This window comes from Pempheris klunzingeri, chromosome 16 (assembly GCF_042242105.1).
Source record: "Pempheris klunzingeri isolate RE-2024b chromosome 16, fPemKlu1.hap1, whole genome shotgun sequence".
NCBI lineage: Eukaryota > Metazoa > Chordata > Actinopteri > Acropomatiformes > Pempheridae > Pempheris > Pempheris klunzingeri.
In genome coordinates this window covers 4,753,158-4,779,901 of record NC_092027.1, presented here as the reverse complement: position 1 = coordinate 4,779,901, position 26,744 = coordinate 4,753,158, and the positions used below count along the sequence as shown (strand labels likewise).

The following is a 26,744-nucleotide window of genomic DNA, read 5'->3' as shown; positions in this document are numbered from 1 at the left end:
CCCGATCAGCTAAGCAGCTGAAGACACACTCCACCCTGACAACACGGCATGTTAATTAAATCAGACACTTGCATATGTGTCTGTTGTGAATGTAAACGGCTGGAAGATAAAGTGTCTTGAAACCAGCATGACTTCATCTTCTCAGGCTCTGGGATCTGTTTGAATGTAAATCTCGTTCAGATTTAGATAATCTTGTCAGGGTGTTGAGTCCTTCCAGTATTACCTGTAGGTGGGTGGGGTGGCTCGGAGGGGGGGGGCTTTGTGCTCTTGTTGTCCCGTGGATAATAACCCTGGGTTTTAAATTCTTATTTAATCAGATTTTATTGAAAATTATTTACAAAAACCTACTGCGCTGTGTGCAGAGAATTGCCTGATTATACACTACGTTTATGTAAATATGTCCCTGCCGTAAAAGACGAATAAACAAACTCTTCTTGCAAATATTTTGTCCCACATTCTGTTTTTGACTGTGATTTTCAATTTTTAAGTTAAAAACACATCTGTTCCTCACATTATTTCTATAAATCTATATAATCTATAAATCTTCTAGTAGTAACAGCAGTATAAAAGAGATTTAATAGAAAAATATTTCAACCTTTATCGTGCCCAACTTGGTCCCGACTCTTAATAGGCCTTGTATTAATCACAAGCAGTTTTTTTTAATCAATTCTGCCAAATAAAATGTATTTATAGTTTGTGAATAGCTGGAAAATGTCATACTGGGAAGTCAAAAAACAACTATGCTCCTATTGATCAGTGAGAGTTGAAGAAGTTCAAATAACTCTGAATCTGTTTTTAAAAATGTCTGCTATGTGTCTCGGTGCCATAATCAGTGTTGTTTCCGTCGGGAGAGTGTGAGAGGTGGTTAGTTTCAGAGCTGGTGAACATCCAACACTCCCTGGTGAGACATCATACATGTTTCAGGCGGTTCATCCGGTGGCGTGCTGACGTTTTTTGCAGGAATGTGTGTGATTTGCGGGGTCTGCACCGGGGAGGGCGACGGCAAGCCAGGCCGCCTCCCATTCAGTATAAAACCTCCCAGTCCACCCATACTCTTCCTCTTTCTGTTACCTGGCTAGGGGCAGCAGCTTTGGCCGTGAAGACCCAGAAACACCGGTAAGTTCAGCTTTGGTTCATAGCACCGCCACGGAGCAGGACACGGGCCTGTGACTCCCCGTTAGATTTAGTTTGGACTTTGTTCTTCTAGTGTTTTGGCTTTTCTTTAATCCCAAACTTTGCTTTTTCGGTTATGTAACTAATCACAAACCTGTGGATATTTTCTCCTCCTTTGAGGATTTAAACTGTAAAATGTACGAGGAGCTCTCACTCGCCGGCCTGATTGATGTAGCTCCTTTTTTATTATTTAAAAGCGTTTTTAAGAGTATTAGTGAGGTTGTTTTCAACTTTTTTTAAACAAAAGATTGTATGAAGGAGGAGATAATGTGGTGGGGGGGAGAAGGAACAAAGAAAGGGCTGCTAAAGCGGAGATCCGAGGATGCTGTAATGGCATTTCTTGTCTCCCCTCCATGAAACAACTGCAAGTCTCCTCCAGTGACAGGTGTTGGGAGTCTGGACGAAATAGCTTGTGAATATTTGGCGATCTTTGTAACTTTATCCGACGTGGCCCACGGAGTAACACGTGTCTCGCCTGGCCTGTGTCCGAGTGCGGCCTAGCTGCTGCTGCAGCCTGTTAGCTAGCGGCTAGCACACCGCTACCGCCGAGTAACGATAAGCGACTTTAATTCATGTACGAGTTAAATGTGTTAAAATGTGACCGTTTTTAAAGTCCTAAATGAGCTGTTGCTGCTGTTAAAGTTGAGTCGTGATCGAGCTGGTTCGTTAAACGCGGACTGGACGGCTTTCTCTGGAGTTGGTGGTGAACCGTTAGCTAGCTTAAGCTTGATTAAACTGATGCGCTTTTCAAAAAAAAAACGCTAACGGTTGGATCTTCTTTTTATATTCGTGACAGAAACTACAACAATGGGAAAGGAAAAGACCCACATCAACATCGTGGTCATTGGCCATGTCGACTCCGGCAAGTCCACCTCCACCGGCCACTTGATCTACAAGTGCGGAGGAATCGACAAGAGAACCATCGAGAAGTTTGAGAAGGAGGCCGCTGAGGTGAGCAGTTGGAGAACATGTTTTTTGCCATTATCTTTTACAACCGTTAAAATCAAGATGGCGGCGCCAGCGTGCCTCTTCTGAGCCCCTCTGCCCGGCATGAGGGTGTAGCTACTGTGTGCGCGCACGCTGGGTGGAGCTTAACGTGAGCAGGGCTAATGGTGACACTGCACTGTGTGTGTGTGGGCCTCTATAGGAACAATATGACAAATCCACCATTCAATAGTTTACACCTCTACCTCTGAAAGCTGCTGAAATGTGTGTATGTTGGATCAATTTAAACACAAGTGGGTTTTACTAAAGTAGCAAGTGTTTGATATACATGTAATAAACCTACAGTCCTGTCATACATCTAATAAGGATTTTTTTTATTAGCTGTATGTACCATAGTACTAAAACTAGCGTGTTCTCCACAGATGGGCAAGGGATCCTTCAAGTACGCCTGGGTGCTGGACAAGCTGAAGGCAGAGCGTGAGCGTGGTATCACCATTGACATCGCCCTGTGGAAGTTTGAGACCAGCAAGTACTACGTGACCATCATTGATGCCCCTGGACACAGGGACTTCATCAAGAACATGATCACTGGTACCTCTCAGGTAAATTATACACCTGCAAGTTGAAAATTGTATTCTCATTTGCAGCCTGCTTCAGCAGACCTGGACCTGAATTCTTATTTTTTCCCCATTTCAGGCTGACTGCGCCGTGCTGATCGTCGCTGCTGGTGTTGGTGAGTTCGAGGCTGGTATCTCCAAGAACGGCCAGACCCGTGAGCACGCTCTGCTGGCCTTCACCCTCGGTGTGAAGCAGCTCATCGTTGGTGTCAACAAGATGGACTCCACCGAGCCCCCTTACAGCCAGGCCCGTTTTGAGGAAATCACCAAGGAAGTGAGCACCTACATTAAGAAGATCGGATACAACCCCGCCAGTGTTGCCTTCGTCCCCATCTCTGGGTGGCACGGAGACAACATGCTGGAGACCAGTGAGAAGGTGAGGACACTGAACTATGTGGTGCTCAGTTTGTTGACCCTGTCTGAGAACATGGACTGACTTCTCCCTCTGGATCTGTCTGTAGATGGGTTGGTTCAAGGGATGGAAGATCGAGCGCAAGGATGGAAATGCCAGTGGAACCACACTGCTGGAGGCTCTTGATGCCATCCTGCCCCCCAGCCGCCCCACAGACAAGCCCCTCCGTCTGCCCCTGCAGGATGTCTACAAAATCGGCGGTAAGAGTCGAGTTTTGTTTTTGCATGTCCAATTGTACAAACTGGTACTCTGAGTATAGGCACAGTTTGAGTACTCAAGCCAATTTTTCCTAAGGTATCGGAACTGTACCCGTCGGCCGTGTGGAGACCGGTATCCTGAAGCCCGGCATGGTCGTCACCTTTGCTCCCCCCAACCTGACCACTGAGGTGAAGTCTGTGGAGATGCACCACGAGTCTCTGCCTGAGGCTGTGCCTGGTGACAATGTTGGCTTCAACATCAAGAACGTGTCCGTCAAGGAAATCCGTCGTGGATATGTGGCTGGCGACAGCAAGAACGACCCACCCAAGGGAGCCGACAACTTCAACGCCCAGGTTTGTATTGTGAACTTCTAAAAGAAGCCTCCAATGTTCTTCCAGGTCACGTAGCAATTTCTTGAGTTCTAATCCAAAATGTGTCCCGCAGGTCATCATCCTGAACCACCCCGGCCAGATCAACGCAGGGTACGCCCCCGTGCTGGACTGCCACACCGCTCACATCGCCTGCAAGTTCAGCGAGCTCATCGAGAAGATCGACCGTCGTTCTGGCAAGAAGCTTGAGGACAGCCCCAAATTTGTCAAGTCTGGAGACGCTGCCATTGTCAAACTGATTCCACAGAAGCCCATGGTTGTGGAGTCCTTCTCCAACTACCCTCCCCTCGGTATGTTTTCACCGTGACAGCCCGCCGTTTAGATATGCTTGGTATTGATGCAGTATATCGGTAGATCATGATTAAGTGCAGGCGTGCAGCTACTAACTGCTCACCCCTCTTCTGCTCACAGGTCGTTTTGCCGTGCGTGACATGAGGCAGACGGTGGCCGTCGGCGTCATCAAGGCTGTGGAGACCAAGGAAACCTCTGGAAAGACGACCAAGGCTGCAGAGAAGGCCCAGAAGAAGAAATGAATGTTCGTGCAGGACCTCCAGCAACGAGACGTGTGCCGGCAGCAGCGGGCCACTCCTTCCCCACCATCTTACCCCCACCCTGGATCATCTTCTCTGAGGCACAGCTCTCTACTCAAGGACTGGCTTATGCTGATTAAAACCCATCGCAAAAGTTTTCGCAGGAAAAAAGAACTGTGGCATTGTCACTTACCTGAATCACATGACAGTGCTTCTTCTCAGTTAAGTTTAAGTTGGAAATGGTTTAGAACTGCATCTTGATGTTAAAATGCCACATTTAATTGGAAAGAAAGCTGCTGGTAACTAATAAAATAAATGTCTTTGAAAAAATTGAAATTGGCTTGTCTTTATCCTTGACTGTTGCAGTTGGTGTAGGATTTGGCTGCTAGAGAGGAGCCTCTGTCTGTGCAGCTGTTTTTTGACCATGCTATCTGTGTCCAGTGATGCACTTGTCGTCCAATCGCCTCGATAGGAGTTATGTCGCCCCAGCCAATAGCGCTCCTTATTTTAGTCTGACAGCAGCAAGAGCATGCACAGCCCTCCCTCTCCTCTGGTACAGTATAAAAACTCTGGACAGAACACATTCTGTCCTTTTTTCCCTCCGCTCTAAATCAGGGGACGTCTTGTTAGTTGCTGGACACAGGTAGGTGAAATATCTTTATAATCCACATCTTGATGCTAGATTATTTTAAAAATGCATGTTCACACGGGAGCTTGGGTGGTATTCAGGGCAGGACATGTAGACTGTGGCTGTCTCGTGCTGAGCCAGAATATCAGACAGGATTTTTTTAGACTTAAAAACATGCTGCATGGCTGCTCTTTAGATGAGAAGGTTACAAAAGGTAAACATGCTAGCTCACCTCTTGAATGTCTGAGCAACTGTCTGCAGCCAGTGGTGAAATATCGTCTTAATGTGGCTTTAATGCATCTAAAAACAAAACAATTCCTAACACAACTGGTCTGAGCTGTAAATGTTGCCAGATTGTTCTTTCTGCCAGTCATGGTAGTCCTTTCTGCCTCCGTGCACGCGCATCCTTCCACCCCAGTGCTGTCTGTTAACAGTGTCGGGCGCGCGCTTGCATCCGTCGGTAACATGGCGGCTCTGCGCAACATGGAGGCCGGTACAGAGCACATGGCGCGTGACTCACCGGTGTCGCCTTTCCGGTGTCGCGCACGAGCACCGAAAATGACTTAACAAAAATCAGCCTCATCAATACTCTCTTTCAAGGCCGAATGTCACCGTAAAGCTCGTTTTAAATGCGCTTTAACACAAACTACAGGCACACTTTAAACGACTTGGCTTCATGCTTGGTTAGCTAACACAGTAAGATGAGTCATGAAGACGTTAATAAGTTAAACGGTAGACATTAGGTCATTTTATATTTAAATACTGCTATAAATATAGTGGTTCCTGCTGAGCTCACGCTACTTAGGAACCTGAAATATTTGATTTATAGCCAATAAAACAGCCCAACTCGATATTTTTAATTAGTGACAGCCGTTTGCTAACAACTGACTCTAAATAACCGTTAGAGTGAAGCTAACTTCAATGGTGGCGCCACTGAGCTCCGGTCAGGTCGGAGACGAATCTAAACATGAAATATTTGTCCTCAAACTCCTCACAACTGTCTCCCCGTGTCCTTTTAAATCAGTAATTCAAAATGGGAAAGGAAAAGACCCACATCAACATCGTGGTCATTGGCCATGTCGACTCCGGCAAGTCCACCACCACCGGCCACCTGATCTACAAGTGCGGAGGAATCGACAAGAGAACCATCGAGAAGTTTGAGAAGGAGGCCGCTGAGGTTTGTAATGGACACAAACATTTAATACTGTCCATAAAAAGAGGACTGTGTCATCTACAGAGTGGGATACGGGTGTGGTGGATGTGACTGCTGTCTGTTATTACTTGGTTAAAACTGCCATCTACTGTCTGAACACATGTACTGTCCTCATTACTGTAACTTGTGTGGAAAATATCTGTTTTGATTTAAATCCAAGCTTTAAATCTCATAAGGTTTCATGTGGCTGCTACAAAATCATCCTCAGACAATCATCACTTCAACATTACTATAACTACTGTCCCCTAATGGATACTTGATTTAGTGAATATAAGAATAAGTAGAAGTCTCTATCAAAGATCAGGCAAAGATAGCTGGACTCATTTAACTGAGGAAAACATGTATGAATACAATGTAGTAACACGGATTCATTAGTAGCTTCACATAAATAATAATAGGAAAGTCTCCCACTTTATGATTATACAAGATCTTGTTTGTTTGCCAGAATTTATCCTATTATAGTAAACAGAAACTTTTTTTGTTTTCTGAGTTTCTATTGGGAATTAATACGTCTAATAATAATTCAGAATCTCTTCAGTTAAAATTTTCTTGCTGGAAAATGCTTTTTATCCCACATTTTATTCCCTGCTCTGTTTCTTTTGTCTTAACCACAACAGATGGGCAAGGGCTCCTTCAAGTACGCCTGGGTGCTGGACAAGCTGAAGGCAGAGCGTGAGCGTGGTATCACCATTGACATCGCCCTGTGGAAGTTTGAGACCAGCAAGTACTACGTGACCATCATTGATGCCCCTGGACACAGGGACTTCATCAAGAACATGATCACTGGTACCTCTCAGGTAAATTATACACCTGCAAGCTCTACATTTGAGCCTCATTTGCAGCCTGCTTCAGCAGACCTGGACCTGAATTCTTATTTTTCCCCCGTTTCAGGCTGACTGCGCCGTGCTGATCGTCGCTGCTGGTGTTGGTGAGTTCGAGGCTGGTATCTCCAAGAACGGCCAGACCCGTGAGCACGCTCTGCTGGCCTACACCCTCGGTGTGAAGCAGCTCATCGTTGGTGTCAACAAGATGGACTCCACCGAGCCCCCTTACAGCCAGAAGCGTTTTGAGGAAATCACCAAGGAAGTGAGCACCTACATTAAGAAGATCGGATACAACCCCGCCACGGTAGCCTTCGTCCCCATCTCTGGGTGGCACGGAGACAACATGCTGGAGGCCAGTGACAAGGTGAGGGACTTATTACATGCTAAGCTGGAGTCAACATACTGTGTTTGTCATCATATAGGCCGTCACACATCTGTGATAGTGACCTGGGTTTATTTTTATTTTTTCCTAAATTAAAAGGTAATGTTTAATAGATTTCTTGGATTATCACATCAAGAAATCCTCTCAAACTAATCTCTTTTCTTTCTCTTCCACCACTCTTCCTCTCTCTCCCTGTGTCCGGTTATCCACTTCAGATGGCGTGGTTCAAGGGTTGGAAGATCGAGCGTAAGGAGGGCGGTGCCACAGGCGTTACCCTTCTGGAGGCTCTGGACTCCATCCTGCCACCCTCCCGCCCCACTGACAAGCCCCTGCGTCTGCCCCTGCAGGATGTCTACAAGATTGGCGGTAAGGAGTGTTTTCATCATGTCACTTCATAACCTCACTTCACCTCATAAGTCACCAGGAAGCAGCGTAAAGTCAGTGGAAATGGGCACTACTTTGTACAAACAGATATTTTAGTAGTCTACCTGTCTGTGAAAGAAACTACAGACATGCAGCGTTACATAAATGTGATGGCAGATTTAACATGTCATAAGTGCTCTTTTATGTAAAATAACAGAAAACTTATGAGGTTGTAACATTTCAGTATCACCTCCAATGCAGCAAAAATCTGATTGAAACGGCATCAGATTAATGGAAAAGCAGCATGAAGTAAAGACAAGGAAATGATTAAATGAAGCAATTTTCACAGTGCGAGGAAAAAGATACAACTTGTGCAGTCACCATAGTAAACCAACCAGCACTGCTTCTCTAGTTTATGCCGACCCAGCCAGACGCTTTATACAGAGCATGTAAGCAAATTGCAATTAAATCCGAGTCCAAGATTTAACGTCTTGTCAGTGCGTATTCACTGTGGGACATTATAAAACCAGCAGCTGAATTCTCTTTTGTAATGAATGACATCGATGAGAAATGTTTTTCAGTAGTCTTACTGTGAGATGCAGGTCGAGCGTCCCTCTTGCTTGCGCTGATGGCAAATTAAGGCTTTGTGGGCAAAATAAGCCTTGAAATCATCGCTGATGCAACCTGTGACAGAGCAGAAAGCACTTTTCTTGCTTCGTATTGCTACTTTCCAGCTCACTGCAGTTCTCCAGTGGTGCCACAGCTCCCACTGTCTGAATAACAAAAAACATTACTTTATGCAAATCACAATGGCCAAATAAAGCAAAACTTTGGCCAAAAGTCATAAGACATCTAAACCAAACAAACAAATTTGCGCACCTAAAATCCTGAAAGACGAACCAACACTTGCAGCAGCTTGTGTTGACATCGGAGACTCTTGACTGACTGTGTCATACCGTAGACTCGTCCTCTGCCACATTTCTGGTAGTGGATCCAGACAACAGCACCAAACAACCGGCTCAGACAAGACAGCAGTGGAGCTGAATTAGCTGGAAACCTAAACCACACCGGTACTTCATGAGAAATTGGTATAAGACAAAACCTGCCACTGCAGACTAATGGCTCGATATATAAGAGAGATTAATACTAAGGAAAAAGTTGACCCAACTTGTTATGTAGAGTATTAATTCTGTTATGTTACTCTTATTTCTAGGAAGACTGTCTATAACATTTCAAACACTGAAATCACAAATGATCAAATTCAAAAGATGGCTGCAGAGAAACACTGACAAGATGTTTATTGAGCCCAGTGGCTTGTTCTGGGTTACAGTTCACTCATGTGTCCAACCCCTGCCGTACAAGGTCTTTTGTTTTGAAGTTAAATGAAGTGTGTAACAGAACCACCGTGCCTCCTGTTCTCTCTCAGGTATTGGAACTGTGCCCGTCGGCCGTGTGGAGACCGGTATCCTGAAGCCCGGCATGGTCGTCACCTTTGCTCCCCCCAACCTGACCACTGAGGTGAAGTCCGTGGAGATGCACCACGAGTCTCTGCCTGAAGCTCTCCCTGGTGACAACGTCGGCTTCAACATCAAGAACGTGTCCGTCAAGGAAATCCGTCGTGGAAACGTGGCTGGCGACAGCAAGAACGACCCTCCAATGGCGGCTGACAACTTCACCGCCCAGGTGAGCCTGAGCAAATTAAAAACGGGGAAAAAGGTTTTGACGAACTGGCCTTGGGTTTTTAAATGTGACTCTGAAAACATACATGTACTAAACACATAGATGAAATAGAGGCAGGAACCACAACACATGTTTTTGCCTGCAATAATACTGTACACACCTATCAGATAATTAGGCATAAACAAAAAATACCACAAATTATTGAGGTATTTTATTGTGACTCTGAAGAGGTATTGCAGTCTACATCGGCTCTTCTGCCACCCACACCAAGAAGGATTAACTATTACGATAACTGAAAATAGATTTTTAAATCATTCTAACTCTTCTAACACACAAAGCTCAGGTAACGTGACTCACATGTAAGCGTGAATAACATTTGTCTTCAAAAGACGACAACTCTTGTAACAAAGTGTTGGATTCACCTAACTCCTCTTCTTTGAAGAATACCCGTACCCCTCTGGTTTTCTTTTTCTTTCTCTGCACAACATACAGCAGCAACCGGTCATCATTATCTATTATCTTAAGCTGCCAACGCAGCAGTGCATGCTTGACGCCACTGTTTACAGATGTTATCGTTCATCCGTGTGGATGCTCACATTGTTATCATTATCGATATCGTTGTAGTTCTTTCTTGGTGTGGACAACCCTTTACTCACAGCACAAACCGGTCCACATCCTAAAACAGTCATGAATGTTTAACCTCATTCCTCGACTCTCCTTTGCAGGTCATCATCCTGAACCACCCCGGCCAGATCTCCCAGGGTTACGCCCCCGTGCTGGACTGCCACACCGCTCACATCGCCTGCAAGTTCAGCGAGCTCAAAGAGAAAATCGACCGTCGTTCTGGCAAGAAGCTTGAGGACAACCCCAAGGCTCTGAAGTCTGGCGACGCTGCCATCATCACCATGGTGCCTGGAAAACCCATGTGTGTTGAGAGCTTCTCCCAGTATCCCCCACTGGGTGAGTGCAACGGCGTCTGCCAATTTTGTTGATACGATAATTTGTTTGGCTTTATAGGTGTTTTGAATGGCAGACATTTTGATGTGTCATAGCAGGACAAGCACACGTGCTAACAGACACAATTAGCAACTAGAGAGTGAACACATTGGAGCATTTAGCAGCTAGAGAGACAGATATTTCCCTCAGGAGTTGGTGGAGACCAAAAACAGAGCTAAAAAGAGATTGGATATTGAACTTCCATTCATCAGGTGGACACAAACACAACTGCAAATGAAATAAATGTTGCTCTTGATCTACTGGATGTGTAATTAGGGAATTGTTTGCTAATATGTCCACCATAACAACTTAATGTGGTGCTGATGTTCGGTGTTGTTAGGAGGCTGGAGGAGCTTCTCCTTGATTTGAGGAATCATTGACTCACTTATTTCATGTAAACTTTTTATAGGTTTATAGTCCCCGATATTGACTTCAAACAGCAAGTAGAACTACAGAATTAATTTATTTAAATTTTGATTTTGACAGATTTTACAAATTCAGGACATAAAATGACTATATAAAGTTATTCAGTCTTACTTTCAACAAGTTTCTACTATCTACTAGTTTTGTGCTCAGTTATTTAGTTAAGAGTATTAATCTTGAGTATAATGTGCACTATATATTCACCACCAATCAGTTTCACCTTTAAACACGTGCGACTCGTGTCAAAGGCATCTTTTCAGCCTCTCACTCACCTCTCTGTTTAACCCTACTCTTTTCCATCTCTTCCACAAAGGTCGCTTTGCTGTGCGTGACATGAGGCAGACCGTGGCTGTCGGTGTTATCAAGTCCGTTGAGAAGAAGGCCGCCTCCGGTGGAAAGGTGACCAAGTCTGCACAGAAGGCCGACAAGAAGAAATGAATTGTCATGCAGGACGTCCAACATAAAGTCATGTCTCAGCAGCAGCAGGCCGCCCCATCCCTTCTTCTTCTCTGCCACCCAGCGCCGTCTCCTCTGAGGCAGAGCTCTCTACTCAAGGACTGGCTTATGCTGATTAAAACCCATCGGAAAAGTTTCCGCAGGAAAGGAAGGCTTGTGCCTTTTTAGGGGAAACTATCATAATTAAGTTGAAGCCAAAACAATAAAAACCTTAAACATTGCCAAATTAAAAACGTTTCTTTTGTGTTTCATTATGTTATACGTATTAAATAATTGCAAACTGCAGCAGCCTCAAACACAGCAGGAACATTCCAAGTACAATCTGCCAATAAGGTCAAAATACATTGATTATCAGTTTTAGGCCTTTACTCGTTCTAAGATTAAGGACATATGTTTTTATATGAATGTGTGTTTTTGATATATATGTGTCATAATAGGTGTCACGTGGCTACTGTGTTGTTTCAAAAGATAACTCCAGGTTCAGAAAGGTGAAGCAGATAGGTGTGTAAGGCGTGTCCCATAAAATATAATGATCAAGAATAGACTGGTTAAACTAGTTAGACAAGTATGTGTTTGCCTAATTGGGAAAACAGACAGTTTTCCATGGGTGGAATTGGTACACACGAGTTTTAACAAGGTGAGGGCGTATAATCAACCCAGAGACAGGTAATCCAAGAGGAGGGGCTTCAAAAGAAGTGCTCTCAGATGACTCCTTATGGAAACAGCAGTCGGTGAAGGTGTGCAGATAGATAGAGCCGTAAGAGAAGGCAGACATCAACCATCCATTTAGCTTTTCAGCCAGGTGAGTTGACACGGGTGACATATGAGTGGATAACTGCCTTTCTAATTGTAAGTGATAGCTTCTTATGGTTTCCTTTGTGGAATGAACTTGTTTCTATTGGTCTGTAATGATTTCTACCATTTTCTGTGGCTTCCAGTTCCATCACATGTTGTTATGGTTTCTTCTGCTTTGCAGTGCCAGTTAGCAGCAAGAAACATCCAAATAAAACCTGTGATGTAGGTTTTATTTCACTAAAAGGAGAGTTATTCTACTGTCAAACTAAGAGAATTAGGGCCAAAACATTTTTTATTTTAGCTCTAACTTAATTTTCAGAGTCCTGACACGTTCAGACACGTGGCTCTAACCCTTTTCCACATCATTAACTGACTCAGCTTACAGAACACACATTTGAACCTGAATTATTTACTTACACTATCAGCATGAACATTCTCCGTGTCCTTTTTAATCAGTAATTCAAAATGGGAAAGGAAAAGATCCACATCAACATCGTGGTCATTGGCCATGTTGACTCCGGCAAGTCCACCACCACCGGCCACCTGATCTACAAGTGCGGAGGAATCGACAAGAGAACCATCGAGAAGTTTGAGAAGGAGGCCGCTGAGGTTTGTAATGGAGAGACCACAGGCATCCATTTAAGTTTTTTATGAATGTTAACATGTCATAAATCACAATGAAGCTCTGAAGGCACGAACTGTGAGACATGTCAGGTGTGGGAAGCAGGCGTGACAGATCTAAATGCTTAGTTACAACTGCCACCTACTGCTGAAATATGTGTACTGTCTTTATCAAGGTGATTATACAGCCAATATGTTCAAATGTAAGGTGACAAGGGCTGATATGAATATATACAATCTCATGACATAATGCTTAAGCATGTCTTTTATTTTCCTGCTCTACTTGCTTTGTCTTAACTACAACAGATGGGCAAGGGCTCCTTCAAGTACGCCTGGGTGCTGGACAAGCTGAAGGCAGAGCGTGAGCGTGGTATCACCATTGACATCGCCCTGTGGAAGTTTGAGACCAGCAAGTACTACGTGACCATCATTGATGCCCCCGGACACAGGGACTTCATCAAGAACATGATCACTGGTACCTCTCAGGTAAAGACTGGCCTTTTAATCCGTTCTCCACTGACCTGACTTCTCGCTATCTTTACATACAGCCAGCATTACAAGCAGCCAGTATTATGGAGTAGAAGTCATCCCAGATTTTTATTCCTCGTTTGTTTTCCGCTTTGTTTTCAGCTGAATCACTGTTATTGCAGAAAGTGAAAATATTCAGTTGTGTTTCTGTCTCTATGTAAGAAAAGCACACACACAGCAAAAGACAACCACTATTTTGACTTCAACAAAACAGGCAGATATGTAGAAATAAAGAACATATTTCCCCGTTTCAGGCTGACTGCGCCGTGCTGATCGTCGCTGCTGGTGTTGGTGAGTTCGAGGCTGGTATCTCCAAGAACGGCCAGACCCGTGAGCACGCTCTGCTGGCCTACACCCTCGGTGTGAAGCAGCTCATCGTTGGTGTCAACAAGATGGACTCCACCGAGCCCCCTTACAGCCAGAAGCGTTTTGAGGAAATCACCAAGGAAGTGGGCACCTACATTAAGAAGATCGGATACAACCCCGCCAGTGTTGCCTTCGTCCCCATCTCTGGGTGGCACGGAGACAACATGCTGGAGGCCAGTGAGAAGGTGAGGACACTGAACTATGTGGTGCTCAGTTTGTTGACCCTGTCTGAGAACATGGACTGACTTCTCCCTCTGGATCCGTCTGTAGATGAGTTGGTTCAAGGGATGGAAGATCGAGCGCAAGGACGGGAATGCCAGTGGAACCACACTGCTGGAGGCTCTTGATGCCATCCTGCCCCCTAGCCGCCCCACAGACAAGCCCCTCCGCCTGCCCCTGCAGGATGTCTACAAAATCGGCGGTACAGAGAACCCTTTATTAAAATAGTGTACTTTATTATTGTTGCCAGGCACTGAACGTAACCATAGAAGAGATTTTCTAACCTCGGCCTACTAGGATGGCACCCACAAGCGAGAACATAGGTAGCACCTCCATACCCAAAGCTCAACAGTCTGACTCTCCTTGATGGTAAGGGTAGCATGGTGCAGTAGTTTGCATGCTCTCCCTGTGTTGTGTGTTAAGGATGAGCAATATAGACCATGGATGGATGTACCAGGTAGTTAAAAAGTATTTAGTGTAATTCATGTTAAGGTCCCTCCTAAACACAGATTTTGTTCCTCATATTCACTGTTCTTCTTCTCTTGGATGGGGTGTAATTTAAAGCAGACTTTTATTTCGAAGTGTACTAGAGACTAGTTGCCTCCTGTTCTCTCTCAGGTATTGGAACTGTGCCCGTCGGCCGTGTGGAGACCGGTATCCTGAAGCCCGGCATGATCGTCACCTTTGCTCCCCCCAACCTGACCACTGAGGTGAAGTCCGTGGAGATGCACCACGAGTCTCTGCCTGAAGCTCTCCCTGGTGACAACGTCGGCTTCAACATCAAGAACGTGTCCGTCAAGGAAATCCGTCGTGGAAACGTGGCTGGCGACAGCAAGAACGACCCACCCAAGGGAGCCGACAACTTCAACGCCCAGGTGAGTCTCAGCAAATGAAAAAAGAGAAAATAAAGGTTAAAACAGAATGAGTGAACATGACGAACTGGCCTTGGGTTTTTAAATGTCTCTGTAAATATCCATATACTAAACATAAGATTACAGGAACCACAGCAATTTTTTTTTGCCTCCAGTAGAATATACACCTTTTAGCCATAAACAAAGAATACCCCAAATTTAAAGACCTTTTTGCTCTAATTTTTACATCAAGACCCTTTAACACAGCGGGAAACAATATTTGATTTATGACTTCATGCTCTAGTACATACAAACTCCAACCAACAATCAGGACTTACACACCCTGCTCCTCTTTTCCTTCTGTCAAATGAATGAATGAATCTTTTGCTCACAAACTGAATCTTAATGTTTCTGTCCTGCTTCAATGATAATCTCAAAAAAAGATGAAAATAAAAAGTCACTCTCTGAAATGTCCTTTTATTGTGACTCTAAAGAGGTGATTGAGTGATTCTGCATTTCAGTGCTGGACGGAGAACTCTTTTCTGAATGCACTGGCACATTACTATTTCAGGTCATCATCCTGAACCACCCCGGCCAGATCAACGCAGGGTACGCCCCCGTGCTGGACTGCCACACCGCTCACATCGCCTGCAAGTTCAGCGAGCTCATCGAGAAGATCGACCGTCGTTCTGGCAAGAAGCTTGAGGACAGCCCCAAATTTGTCAAGTCTGGAGACGCCGCCATTGTCAAACTGATTCCACAGAAGCCCATGGTTGTGGAGTCCTTCTCCAACTACCCTCCCCTCGGTATGTTTTCACCGTGACAGCCCGCCGTTTAGATATGCTTGGTATTGATGCAGTATATCGGTAGATCATGATCAAGTGCAGGCGTGCAGCTACTAACTGCTCACCCCTCTTCTGCTCGCAGGTCGTTTTGCCGTGCGTGACATGAGGCAGACGGTGGCCGTCGGCGTCATCAAGGCTGTGGAGACCAAGGAAACCTCTGGAAAGACGACCAAGGCTGCAGAGAAGGCCCAGAAGAAGAAATGAATGTTCTAATCCACCCCTCACACCATACTTTCCAATATGTCTTTGAAACAATGAAATATAATGCCAAAACACAGTTCTGGCTCTTATATGTTAATATGAGCCTTAAGAAATTACCTGAGCAGGTGGGAAAAGCAGCCTCAGCTAAAGACTGTCTGGGAGTTGGAGCAGCAGTTGGAGGAGGCAGAGGGAGGGCGTTAATATTCTACTTCTGGATGTTTGAATTGACTATTGGATGTTCATGCTGCCCATTGATTATCTGACCTTTCCTCTAGCACCATCATGAGGTTGACATTTGTGGTGTTCAGTGAAATGTCTCAACACCTGCTGGATGGATTGCCATTAAAGAGGCACTGCACAAAAAAAGAAAAATAAATGATATGACACCTCAATGCTGCTGTTTGTACTGACTTTTCTTACTACATATATTAAAATCTATATTTCATAGGTAGAAAATGGCTCAACATGTCATCTACTGTGTTAAATCCTTCTCCTCCTTCTTTATATTTGGAGGTCAGGACAGGATAAAATGGTTTAATGTTCAAAAAACACAGTATTTTCTCATACCAGACGAAGCTTCTGCAGCTTTTTTTACGCTCTGGGACACAAAAGTAGACTGATCAAACTGGTAGGTACGTGTTTGTCTACTTATTTGACAAGACAAGCAGTTCATAGGAGGAGGAGGAGGAGGAGGAGGAGGAAGAGGAGGGAGATATCCACAGATAGTATTTCATTGAAACTGAAAGTGAAACTAAAGGTTTTGAATAGGGCTGGAGAGAAGAACAGACACACAATAGCCACCATCTCTGCAACAGACACGTATTAAGCGCAGGTAAGTTCACTGGTTTTCTCTTGGTTACGATGCAGCCTGTTATGTTCTCTTTTAATTGCAGTTAGTTTGTGTTTAGGTTAGTTTGTATTTAGGTTACTGGGAGAGGACAGTCACATTTCAGCATGTTGATCAAAGATGTTTATGCAGCACCTTAAACCGGAAAAAGATTCACTTCACAAGGTTTCATTGAGCAGCCCTTCATTGATTAATAGATATCTTCTTAACTCTATATAATAAATCTAATGTGAGATGTCAACAATCACCATGTAAAGCAGATTAATATCCACACTGTATATGAACTGTATCTGTCCTACTGTTTTATGTATTTCTGTGTTTATACATTCTGTGTTGTTTTTGTGTTACAAATTAAATAATTCATATAATTATAGATGTTTGAGGTCAGTTGTTCAACTAAATAAAACTAAATAACAGGTGACGTGCACACTGTGTACTTAACATGGCTGTTAGAAGTTAGTAGACTGAACAAGTCATCAAATCAAACTGGTTGTGAAAATATCTACTTTTCTACAGTTTTTCATTTTTTGTTCAGTAAAAATTGTATTTTTTTCTTCACATCATGTTTGCGAGTTGCAGTACAACATAAAAATATTTTGCTTTTTTGATATAAAACTTCTAAGATTTATTTATTTTCATGTTTCTTTTTATCAGCTTGTGATTTTTTGCGTGACACAGTCAATAAACACCAGGAAAAACTTAATGTCGTACATGCTGTGACGTTTGTATCATTAATGATGGTGATCTGATGCTCTTCTCTCCATTAGAAGACAACATCTTGTGCAAACACTTTTCTCTAAAACCACCTTCTGTAATAGTCTTTAATTTTCAATAAGAGGGTTTTTCTCTGCTTTCAGTGTGCAGATATTAAAGGCAGAGACGAGTGAGTTATGGACAGAGAGGAAAGAGGTGTGGACCTCGGAGAGGGCAGTCCGACTGAAGCCAGGCAGCGTAAAGAAGAAGCCAAAAGAAAGTCAAGTCCTCCAGGTGTCACACCAGCAAGACAGATGCACAAAGTTCAGCAGCAACAATCAGGTGATGCAGCAGCCGAAATTACGTTTCAGTGTGTAAAAAAATGTGTGGCGTATGGTTTTTGAATTTGTCCCATATTAAGCAAAATTCACTTTTTAGTCAACATAAACGTGTTCCAAACTATGAGAAAAGACCATCCTCTGTCTTTTCCTCCTGCTCCATCTTTCAGTAAACGTGTCTGAAAACACGTGGTTTAGGTCCGGCCTCACTTGTGATGTCACACACACACAGATCTGTTGATCATGTGACCTCAGGAGGCTGATGGTACTGCCCGCTTCAAACCTGAATTCACCTCTCTGCCCGCCATTGTTGCTATGCTGTGCTCGTGTTGTTGGCTGCAAAAGCACGACAACAGTCTTCATGTCCTCCCACCACGTGTGGAAGTGAAGAACCAGCAGATTTACTTTGTTTTCGGATGGACTTGTTAAATATCCTCTCAACAACAGCAAAGCTGGAATTTGTGTGAATTTTACTGGGAGCCACCTTTTTGAAGAGGGCTGTAAACGATACGAACTCCAGAATGGATCAATACCAGCTGTCTGTGAACCGTCTGTGGAAGCTTTAAGTTTTGTTTTATGGTGTTTTGCTGTTTGTTTGGCAGGTTAGTCTGTTGAACAAGTCAGAAACAGTGAAATTCTCATGAGATTTAGGTTAATTGTTAATGTTAGGTTAGGTGTCAGTTAGGTTTAGGGGTAGGTTATGGTTATGGTTAGCGATAGCTGTACAAAATGACAAATAAACACTGATGAAACGACACATACACAAGACTCGCCAATCCATGGATACCTTCTAGACTCGACTCTAGACTGAACTTTGCTGATGCAAAGGTTTGTGAGAGCAGACAGGAGCCGAAACGTACCGTTCAGAAGGGTGCAAAGAGAGCAATGTGTGTATAATATTAAAGTAGGACCCCCAAACACAAGTGTGAACGTGAGAATAGTTATTAATATTAATATCCTCTCTACGTTGCAGAGGAAGAATCCAAAGTGGTGGAGGAGTCGGTCTCCATCTCCCCGGAGTTGGCGAGCTGGATCAGACACATTGCTAAAGACCTCAAGATCCGTCAGATGGACCGCCGCTGGGCCGCTGAGGTGGTCAACGATTTCCGAGATAACCTGCTGAAATTCCTGCGGAGCAACGGCGATCAGCCTTTCTTCCAGTCAGCGGACTTCCTCAGCACAGGAAGCTACTTTGAGAAGGTCAAGGTGAGGTCATGATAACCACTCACAGTTTCTAGAAGCGACGTGTCAGGACTCAGCTCTGTAGGAGGACAACATCTGTGCTGACCTCTGCTCTCCCGCCTCAGATCTACAGCCCCGATGAGTTCGACATAATGCTGATGCTTCAAGCTCCTTCGCGCCTCAACATGACCAAACTCGACGGCGGCCTCTTCTACCGGCTTGATTTTGCCCGGGCCACGCGGAGCCCCATTCAAGCCTTTCTCCTGGAGAACGAGCGCACCCTCTCATCAAGCAAGATCCTGAGTGAGATGTATCGCCTAGTCCGCAAGTTCCTCAAGACCTACAAAGGTCTGATCATCAGCTCTCAGCTGTTGTTAGTTTGTGCCAATCATCTGGTTTCTCCCTCCAGTCTGTGTTATCGTCTGTGCACATTCAGCAGAGTTGATGATTCGTATGTTTTGACGCCCGTCTGTATTCACTCTTCCGTGTCTCCAGTTCCGGATGAGAGCTGTCGCTGGGAGGTGAACAGGAAGCGTCCACACTCGCCGGCCGTCACTTTATCTCTGTTCAGGACTGAAAGCGACAGTGACGAGCTGATCTCTGTGGACGTGGTTCCTGCTCTGGAGGTATTTTATCTGTACTTTGTTCATCATGACAGTCAGAGCTGAGGAGTAAATCTGGACAAATAAAACCAATGCAGTATTATCAGTACTTAAAGTATATTTCACTGATAATATCAGTGGTGGAAGAAGCTCTCACGTCTTTTATTTAAGGAAGAGCACTTTAATTATATAAATGAAATATATCATATAACTGGATTATAATTATTGATGCATTAATATGTGTTAATCACTTTAATGCTGCAGCTGGTAAAGGAGGGGCTAGTTTTAATTCCTTTATATACTGCTGGGTAGTTTAACCTATAGATTATTTGCTGGTTATATTTTGTCTGCATCCTAAGTTACCAAATAAATTCAGAGGGTTTAAAAAGTAAAATACTTCTGAAATATAGGCCAGTGGAGACGAAGTATAAAAGAACATGAAATGGTAAAAAGTAAAATACCTCAAAACTGCACAGATGTTACAGTTTAACTTCCTGCACTTAAAACCAAACAGTCTTCACAACGTAACAGTAAAGGCTGTGGTGGTGATAGAGGGAGTACTGTTATGGTACACTACTGTATTTATGGACTTATTGGCCTAATGTACCATTCATCCTTGTTCCTGTATGGAGGTTCACTCCTCTCAGGGCTGGCCGCCCGCTGTACGTAGCGGTCCAGATGTGGACAACTGGCTGGGAAAGAAGGCTCGCCAAGAAATCAAAAGTTTACCGTGTTACTTCGTACCAAAGAGGCTCAAAGGACGAAACCTCAGCGAGGACGCCAAAGGTGAGCGAAGCTTCTGTCTGTTGTTGAACATCGATGGCGGCTCTTTGTCTGTCTGCAAGTGGAACACCAACACTAATTACATTCATTTGGTTTACGTTAGTATTGAGAACAAACACTCTCACAGCAATTTATAGACAGTTTTGTTTTTCTGTCACAGAAAGTTGGAGGATTTCTTTCTCTCACACTGAGAAGAGGATCATCATGTGCCACGGCAACACCAAAACCTGCTGTGAGACGAACGCCACCAAATGCTGCCGGTGAGACTCGGAGTCAGGGAGCACAGTCTGTACTTCATGATAAGAGACTCTTTATGAGTTATAATCAATGCATTAATTAATAAATATGTTTATAGGTCGGTTATAAGCCATAAGAATAAGACGAGTAACTTTTAGGTTGTCAGGTTGTGAGCCTAGAAGGGCTTCAGACAATTTAACACTTATAACTTCAAACGTGATGATTTAAACCCTTTATTAATAACTAATTAACATTTATAACTGCAGACTTTATGGCTTATTCAAAATGAATATATATTAATGCAATTCCAACAACATGGAAAACTGTATTATTTCCAAATAGGAGGGATTTTCCACAACCTGGCAACCCAGCATTTGTTCTTATTAATGATTTATAACTGACCATAAGTAAATAATCTATTAACCATTAATAAAACTGTTAATTACAGCTTATAAAGTTGTGCCTCTTTGTGGTACAAAGAAAATAATTATGGTGTCATTATTTTTTAGGGGACAAAAAAATAATAATATTTTATTGTTGCTGTTTTAAAATAATGATTTAATCTCCACTCTGGCAGTAAACAGTGTTTGATGCTCCTCAAGTCTCTGATTGAGGGCCTGAAACAGCGTTTTCCCAAAGAGCTGGATAACCTCTGCTCGTACCACGGGAAAACCGCCTTCCTTCACAACCTGTCCGTCAGGTAATCAACACCTTCATCATCACCAAAATATCATTATCGCCTCAGTAGAAATGGAAACTAAAGCACTGGTGGTAGTTGTAGAAGTTCTGTGAGTCGCTGTACTTTAAACTGTAGTGGTAGTGATATCTTTGTTGATTTAATATCCTTAAATTTTGGACTGTTTGTGCAACAAAACAATTTAAAGCAACTATGACTGATCATTTTACAATAACAATATAAAACACTCTAATAAGAACAATTAGAAAGCTTTATATACAGTCTGGGATGAAGCACAGTACACTTGTATTTACTTTTTTCTGAAGTGTAACAGACTTGAAAATTAATCAGTTATTTGGAAAAATAACCAACAGATTAATGAGTAATACAAAAAACCACTGGCTGCAGCCCTCTTGAGGTTTTAGTGATATTCTGTTTGACTGAAGACGAGTGGACTAGTGGTAGTGACTGCCATGATATTTGTAGTGCTGGTTGTGAAGAATATTAGTAGAAACTTGTCTTCATTTACAGTCATTCAGTTTTTCTATTTTTCTCTTGTTTCTCTGATGTCTCCTTCCTCGTGCATCTCGTCCGTCAGGTTCAGCGACTCCATGTGGGCTCCCCAGCAGCTCCCCGCCTGCTTCCTGCACCTCCTCGGGGCTCTGGAGGACCACGCTCGCAGAGGCGTCCTCCCTCACTTCTTCGTCCCCACCTGCAACCTCTTCGCCCCGACCGTCTTAACCCGCAAGACGCTGGCCTTCCTCGTCAGCGCCCTGGAGGAGCAGAGGAGGGACGGCCTGCCCCTGCTGAGGCCTCCTGCTCCCGTCCCACCACTGAGACTAATGACTCCTGCAGCAGATACGTCCAAAGTGCCTGAGGTTCACTGTGTGGACTCTGCACCCACGTATATCTATGCTGTAACGCTCTCTGTAGCTGTGTCCTGTGTCCTGTTTGGTATGTACGTCATGTGAAATGTGGATACACATCTTAAAATATTAAAGACACGCCTTCTTTTCCTGGAGTTTATAAATGAGGTGAAACCAAATAATAAAGTGCATTATCTGTTATTGATTTCCCTCATTTATCTAATTAGTAGTTACAGCGAAGGAGACATAGATGAAAACAAGCTCTGAGACAGGGATGATGATCATTTTATTGAATTTTATTCTGGTTCTAATTTATCACTGAATATACCAGTGGCATAGCTACTCTAACTATATTGAATATTTAACAAGGTTTTAACTATTTGTAATGTGAAAGGGAATTAAATATGCCTGTGTTTGCCTTTAATGTAGATTGTTTGAATAGGAGCCTTTACTCCTTGTTGCCACTGTTGCCTAATATAATATCTGATATTTGGGGATTAAGGATTCTTGAATCCTTAATTTTGAATTCTTGAATCGCCAGGTCTCTTAATTAAAGAGTTTGGTCTTGACCTGCTCTTTATGGAAAGCATCCTGAGATAACACTGTTATAAATTGGTGCTTTATAAATAAAGATTGATTGATTAAAGTGTTTTGTCACGTTTCATATTTCTTCAAAGAAACTGTACCTTGTTTTGTCGATGTGATCAGGAATAGTTGAAGAGATCTATGTTTATGGGAAAAACAGCTATTTTTAAAAAATAAAAACAAAAAATGCCCGTCACAGTTACCTAATTTTTCTTCAGATTTCTTGTTTCATCTGACCAAAAATTAAAAAGAAAGAAGTCCAGTGTTGATCTAAACTGGTTGTTGATTATCAATTTCCTCTTTCCTCAATTGACTAATCAGCTAATCACTGGACACGACTTGCCAATATTCTCACTCAGATTCAAACCCACATAATCCCTGCAAAAGACAGAATGTGTTTTTATAATCTATTATTTATATTTTGTTGTTTTTTATGCTGATATTCATCCCTAAACGTGCTCTAAGTGATTGAAGCGGAACCACATGTGTTCCGCCTCGATGTTTCTCCGAGCCCATTAGCGGGGAACAAACCGCTATAAATAAGTTTCGCCGGAAACGTAACGTCCTCTTCTAGTGATCCAACATGGCGGTGAGTAACGTCTCACATCGTACGATGGCGACCAGATGAGAAGTTGTAGTTTAAATCCTCAATCATCGGAGCTGTAGGGACATCCTGACCCCAGTTTGACGAACACAGAGTCAGACTCCACCAGGAAGTGTTTAAATAAAGTTATATTTCTTTAATAAATGTGACAGAAGACTATTAAAGTGACAAACCGAGTGATGCTAACATGCTAGCTGCTGGAAAACGCCGAATCTCCGTAGACTTTTAGTTAAATTCTGTCATTACAGCCGATGTTACAGTGATGTGACACACAGCCGGCACGTCTCTGCGGCTCATTTTGCTTTTTATTTAACCATGTAGAGGCTTAATTTTTGTTTCTGGAGGAATGTTTGCAATATTTAATGGTGCTAGCAGCAGAAACAGCGGGGATATGTACGGGCATGTCCTCCGGCCGGCATGTGTTGGTCTGAGAAGTTTAATGTTAACACAGAAGATCAGTGTCCTGAAATGGAGACTGACACAAACTGTATTTAAGATGAACTTCAGTCTAGAAAGGTGTTTCTGTGAGCTGTCTTCGTGTTTCTTCTCTGTGACATATTGATCCTGTATTTTGTTGTTAAATGACTTTGCTGTTTCCAGGACCAGGGTGAGAAGAAGGAGAACCCCATGAGGGAGCTTCGCATCAGGAAGCTCTGCCTGAACATCTGCGTCGGCGAGAGCGGAGACAGGCTGACCCGAGCTGCCAAGGTGCTGGAGCAGCTCACAGGGCAGACCCCCGTCTTCTCCAAGGGTGAGTGTGGGAGATTGGACTCTGATCTGTGGAGGTGCGGGCTGAAAACGAGGTGGATGTTTCCTTTAACTTGATCTAAAACGCCAAATTGGCCTCGTTGGATTGTCCCCAGGTTCGGGCTAAACATGCAGGCTGTCAGGGCCCCGACCCTTCACACTAATATTAAACTCCCCTTTGAAACAGTTTCTCAACACTTCCACCGTGTTTCCTGAATTTATCTGCAGCTTTTACCTTCATTTCATCCTGACTTTTAGCTTTTATTTTTCTGCATGCTGACTTATTTAATATTTGGTTGCTCTTTTGTTTTTCTGGCCTTGTTTGTCAAGCATGATGTAACTGGTTTTTGAGGGCAGCTAATGTAAATATTTCTATTCCCAAAGCTGGGCAGAAGAAAGGGAAATGGTTTGCGGAAAACAAATAAACTTTATAGATGTATCTGAGGTTTTGGGTGTGAACTTTTATCTAACCAAACTTTTTGTCCCTTTCGCAGCCCGCTACACTGTGCGATCATTCGGTATCCGCAGAAATGAAAAGATTGCTGTCCACTGCACCGTCCGTGGAGCCAAAGCAGAGGAGATCCTGGAGAAAGGACTCAAGGTCAGAGTCGCGTTTGTTCTGCAGATCCCCGGTCCCTACTTTACTCTTGGCTTGTGTTAAAAGACTCCTGGTTTCTATGACGTAGATAAAACCGAGTGATGTGATCAGGAAGAATTAAGTCCTGAGGGAAAAATGGTGTTAATCATTCACATCCAGACTTGATGGTACAGTTGGCATTTGGTATGTTTTGTCATGATCCATAAACAAATCATGTCTGCAAATTAAATATCTGAATACTTTTACTCAGTCTTGCGCTCTAATTCTGTTTTATAAGAGTTTATCTACTAACAGCGGAGTCGTATCATGTTCTAAGGAAGTTATTGTTTTAGCGGCTAAAGCAGCTTCACTCTGCTTCCAGGTTCGTGAGTACGAGTTGAGAAAGAACAACTTCTCCGATACCGGGAACTTCGGCTTCGGTATCCAGGAGCACATCGATCTGGGCATCAAGTACGACCCCAGCATCGGCATCTACGGACTGGACTTCTACGTGGTACGTGACCAGAAACACGTCTTGTTGGAGTAGTTTTGTTCATAATTGGAATACATACATTCATACATAGTACACGAGAGGCTTTAAAGTACTAAATTTGTAATAAACTGACTGAATATTTGTCATGTTAAGTCTAAGAGGGTCCATCTGGTTACTGAGGTTTTTGTATCATGTGGATTTTTACTGATAAGACTTCACTTCATTTAGTGGCATTCTGCTCTTCTCCTGCAGCAGGTGAACAGGAGAATCAGTTCAATACTGAAGTGTTTATCCTAGTTGGGAGAATATGAAGTTGATCTGAAGTAAATCCTGTTTGTGGTCTGACATGATGTTGATGGAGTTCCATTTCTTTTGACACCTGATAAAACATCAGAACTGTAGACACAAAGTATACATGATAGTCGTCTGTCTCTGCTAAGTTTTAAATACATTTACTACTTAAAAAAATATCTGGTGCAGAATAAGCAACACGTCTTAGATGTAGTGCTGAAACAAAGCTTTATTTGAAGCTTAATTTTAGCATCTTTAAGTAACTTCAACAGTTTATGCTGCTTTTTGTTTTTATATAATTGTAAGTTATGTCATTATTTGAACTTTGGGTTGTAGACTATCAATTCATCTTAAATCCATGTTTGTTTTTCACAAGTACTGAGGCCAGGCAATAAATATTGATGCTACTGATTGTTTTTACTGAAACTTTATGTTGGTTTGAAGGTTTTCTGACCCGCTCTGTCCCCTCTCGGTGTTCAGGTTCTGGGCAGACCCGGCTTCAGCATCGCCGACAAAAAGCGGAAAACAGGCCGCATCGGTTTCAAGCACCGCATCCGCAAAGAGGAGGCCATGCGCTGGTTCCAGCAGAAAGTGAGTGTTTGTCTGGGTTCATCCTGAGAGATCGGATAACTTTTAGGGGTTTTGGTAAAAGTGAATGAACATTTTAAGAGACAAAAGGGAAAAGTTGGTCCGAGTAAAGTTGATGTTTCTGCAACTGAGGTTGAGTGACACCGATCCATTGAGAGAAATGTCCTCAAATGGTTCCCTCTGAAGAAACCCTATTTGGTTTTTATGGTCTCAAAGTATTAGAGTATCATTCTGCTTGGGAAGCTCTTAAATATTTATTCATTGAAAGATGTCAACTAGACAAGCTGCATAATGGAGGTTACACACAGCAGTACGTCTCTGTACTGAACCAACCACCATCCAGATGTTTAAATCCTCAAATATGAAGGTGGGCGATCTCAGACACAGTAATTTATTAATGAGGGGCTGCCGAATTTAAACATTTATCCTCCAGTCGCTGGTGGTTTCTGCCTCACACACAATGTCAGCACCCAGGGTGTGTCAGACAAATTAAAAGTGAGGATAATTTATACACCAGAGCTGAGCAGCTTTAGCAGATTTCACCTAAAAGCTGCTGATGCATGTCGAGCTACAACTCTGTCGTCTGGGGCGTTCTGCCTGTAAACTGGGTCAAGTTCATCCTGACTGCTGCCTTTAAAACTTTGGCCATTTTTGTGGTTTAGTCATATTTTCTGTCTAACCGGGTGTTTGTTCTCGTCTCTGTGGCTGAAATGTTTTTCTCAGCTGACTCTAACGCTCGTCTCTTATTTCTCTGCAGTATGACGGTATCATCCTCCCCGGCAAGTAAAGGACCACCTTTTTGATCTTGTTTGTAACAATAATAAAAAGGAAAAAATGACTCTTGTGCCCTGTCGTTACTGTGGTGTTCATGTGTACAAGTACACAAGGCTGCTCATATTCTCCAGCTAATGTTCACTTAAACACACTTACTTCATGTTGACGCTCAATGACTCAACATCCTCTTGTAGTGAGGTTTGTTT

The 26,744-nt window shown here is 43.2% G+C and overlaps 5 protein-coding genes across 5 annotated transcripts; all 5 read left to right on the top strand.

The window, feature by feature from the left end:
• The first annotated feature begins 1,046 nt into the window (after positions 1–1,046).
• On the top strand, positions 1,047–4,600 carry LOC139215040 (elongation factor 1-alpha). Its single transcript, XM_070845861.1, has 8 exons — positions 1,047–1,116; positions 1,970–2,124; positions 2,541–2,720; positions 2,815–3,111; positions 3,197–3,347; positions 3,442–3,698; positions 3,790–4,024; positions 4,146–4,600. Exons 2-8 carry the CDS (start codon positions 1,981–1,983, stop codon positions 4,265–4,267), a joined length of 1,386 nt encoding a protein of 461 aa, XP_070701962.1. The 5' UTR covers positions 1,047–1,116; positions 1,970–1,980; the 3' UTR covers positions 4,268–4,600.
• A 177-nt stretch (positions 4,601–4,777) lies between these two features.
• Positions 4,778–11,462, top strand: LOC139215039 (elongation factor 1-alpha). The gene is made up of 8 exons (XM_070845859.1): positions 4,778–4,907; positions 5,917–6,069; positions 6,723–6,902; positions 6,997–7,293; positions 7,527–7,677; positions 9,101–9,357; positions 10,080–10,314; positions 11,087–11,462. Exons 2-8 carry the CDS (start codon positions 5,926–5,928, stop codon positions 11,209–11,211), a joined length of 1,389 nt encoding a protein of 462 aa, XP_070701960.1. The 5' UTR covers positions 4,778–4,907; positions 5,917–5,925; the 3' UTR covers positions 11,212–11,462.
• Positions 11,463–12,482: 1,020 nt separating this feature from the next.
• On the top strand, positions 12,483–15,683 carry LOC139215569 (elongation factor 1-alpha-like). Its single transcript, XM_070846570.1, has 7 exons — positions 12,483–12,633; positions 12,952–13,131; positions 13,428–13,724; positions 13,810–13,960; positions 14,377–14,633; positions 15,181–15,415; positions 15,537–15,683. The coding sequence occupies exons 1-7, from the start codon at positions 12,490–12,492 to the stop codon at positions 15,656–15,658; spliced, it is 1,386 nt and encodes a 461-aa protein (XP_070702671.1). The 5' UTR covers positions 12,483–12,489; the 3' UTR covers positions 15,659–15,683.
• Positions 15,684–17,392: 1,709 nt separating this feature from the next.
• LOC139215804 (cyclic GMP-AMP synthase) lies at positions 17,393–22,267 on the top strand. Its single transcript, XM_070846835.1, has 8 exons — positions 17,393–17,542; positions 18,509–18,739; positions 18,841–19,063; positions 19,211–19,341; positions 19,950–20,103; positions 20,261–20,360; positions 20,915–21,037; positions 21,612–22,267. Exons 1-8 carry the CDS (start codon positions 17,393–17,395, stop codon positions 21,982–21,984), a joined length of 1,485 nt encoding a protein of 494 aa, XP_070702936.1. The 3' UTR covers positions 21,985–22,267.
• Positions 22,268–22,972: 705 nt separating this feature from the next.
• On the top strand, positions 22,973–26,602 carry rpl11 (ribosomal protein L11). Its single transcript, XM_070847047.1, has 6 exons — positions 22,973–23,053; positions 23,669–23,819; positions 24,310–24,416; positions 24,775–24,906; positions 25,657–25,767; positions 26,522–26,602. Exons 1-6 carry the CDS (start codon positions 23,048–23,050, stop codon positions 26,549–26,551), a joined length of 537 nt encoding a protein of 178 aa, XP_070703148.1. The 5' UTR covers positions 22,973–23,047; the 3' UTR covers positions 26,552–26,602.
• The last annotated feature ends 142 nt before the right edge of the window (positions 26,603–26,744 follow it).

Bases quoted from the DNA above. Each gene is read 5' to 3' on its own strand.
- LOC139215040 (XM_070845861.1), top strand. From the start codon at position 1,981: ATGGGAAAGGAAAAGACCCACATCAACATCGTGGTCATTGGCCATGTC. The intron at 2,721-2,814 runs GTAAATTATACA...TCCCCATTTCAG, and splicing joins TGATCACTGGTACCTCTCAG to GCTGACTGCGCCGTGCTGAT. The intron at 3,112-3,196 runs GTGAGGACACTG...ATCTGTCTGTAG, and splicing joins TGCTGGAGACCAGTGAGAAG to ATGGGTTGGTTCAAGGGATG.
- LOC139215039 (XM_070845859.1), top strand. From the start codon at position 5,926: ATGGGAAAGGAAAAGACCCACATCAACATCGTGGTCATTGGCCATGTC. The intron at 9,358-10,079 runs GTGAGCCTGAGC...TCTCCTTTGCAG, and splicing joins CTGACAACTTCACCGCCCAG to GTCATCATCCTGAACCACCC. The intron at 10,315-11,086 runs GTGAGTGCAACG...TCTTCCACAAAG, and splicing joins CTCCCAGTATCCCCCACTGG to GTCGCTTTGCTGTGCGTGAC.
- LOC139215569 (XM_070846570.1), top strand. From the start codon at position 12,490: ATGGGAAAGGAAAAGATCCACATCAACATCGTGGTCATTGGCCATGTT. The intron at 13,961-14,376 runs GTACAGAGAACC...GTTCTCTCTCAG, and splicing joins GGATGTCTACAAAATCGGCG to GTATTGGAACTGTGCCCGTC. The intron at 14,634-15,180 runs GTGAGTCTCAGC...TTACTATTTCAG, and splicing joins CCGACAACTTCAACGCCCAG to GTCATCATCCTGAACCACCC.
- LOC139215804 (XM_070846835.1), top strand. From the start codon at position 17,393: ATGGACAGAGAGGAAAGAGGTGTGGACCTCGGAGAGGGCAGTCCGACT. The intron at 19,064-19,210 runs GTCTGATCATCA...CCGTGTCTCCAG, and splicing joins GTTCCTCAAGACCTACAAAG to TTCCGGATGAGAGCTGTCGC. The intron at 19,342-19,949 runs GTATTTTATCTG...TCCTGTATGGAG, and splicing joins ACGTGGTTCCTGCTCTGGAG to GTTCACTCCTCTCAGGGCTG.
- rpl11 (XM_070847047.1), top strand. The intron at 24,417-24,774 runs GTCAGAGTCGCG...CTCTGCTTCCAG, and splicing joins TCCTGGAGAAAGGACTCAAG to GTTCGTGAGTACGAGTTGAG. The intron at 24,907-25,656 runs GTACGTGACCAG...CTCGGTGTTCAG, and splicing joins ACGGACTGGACTTCTACGTG to GTTCTGGGCAGACCCGGCTT.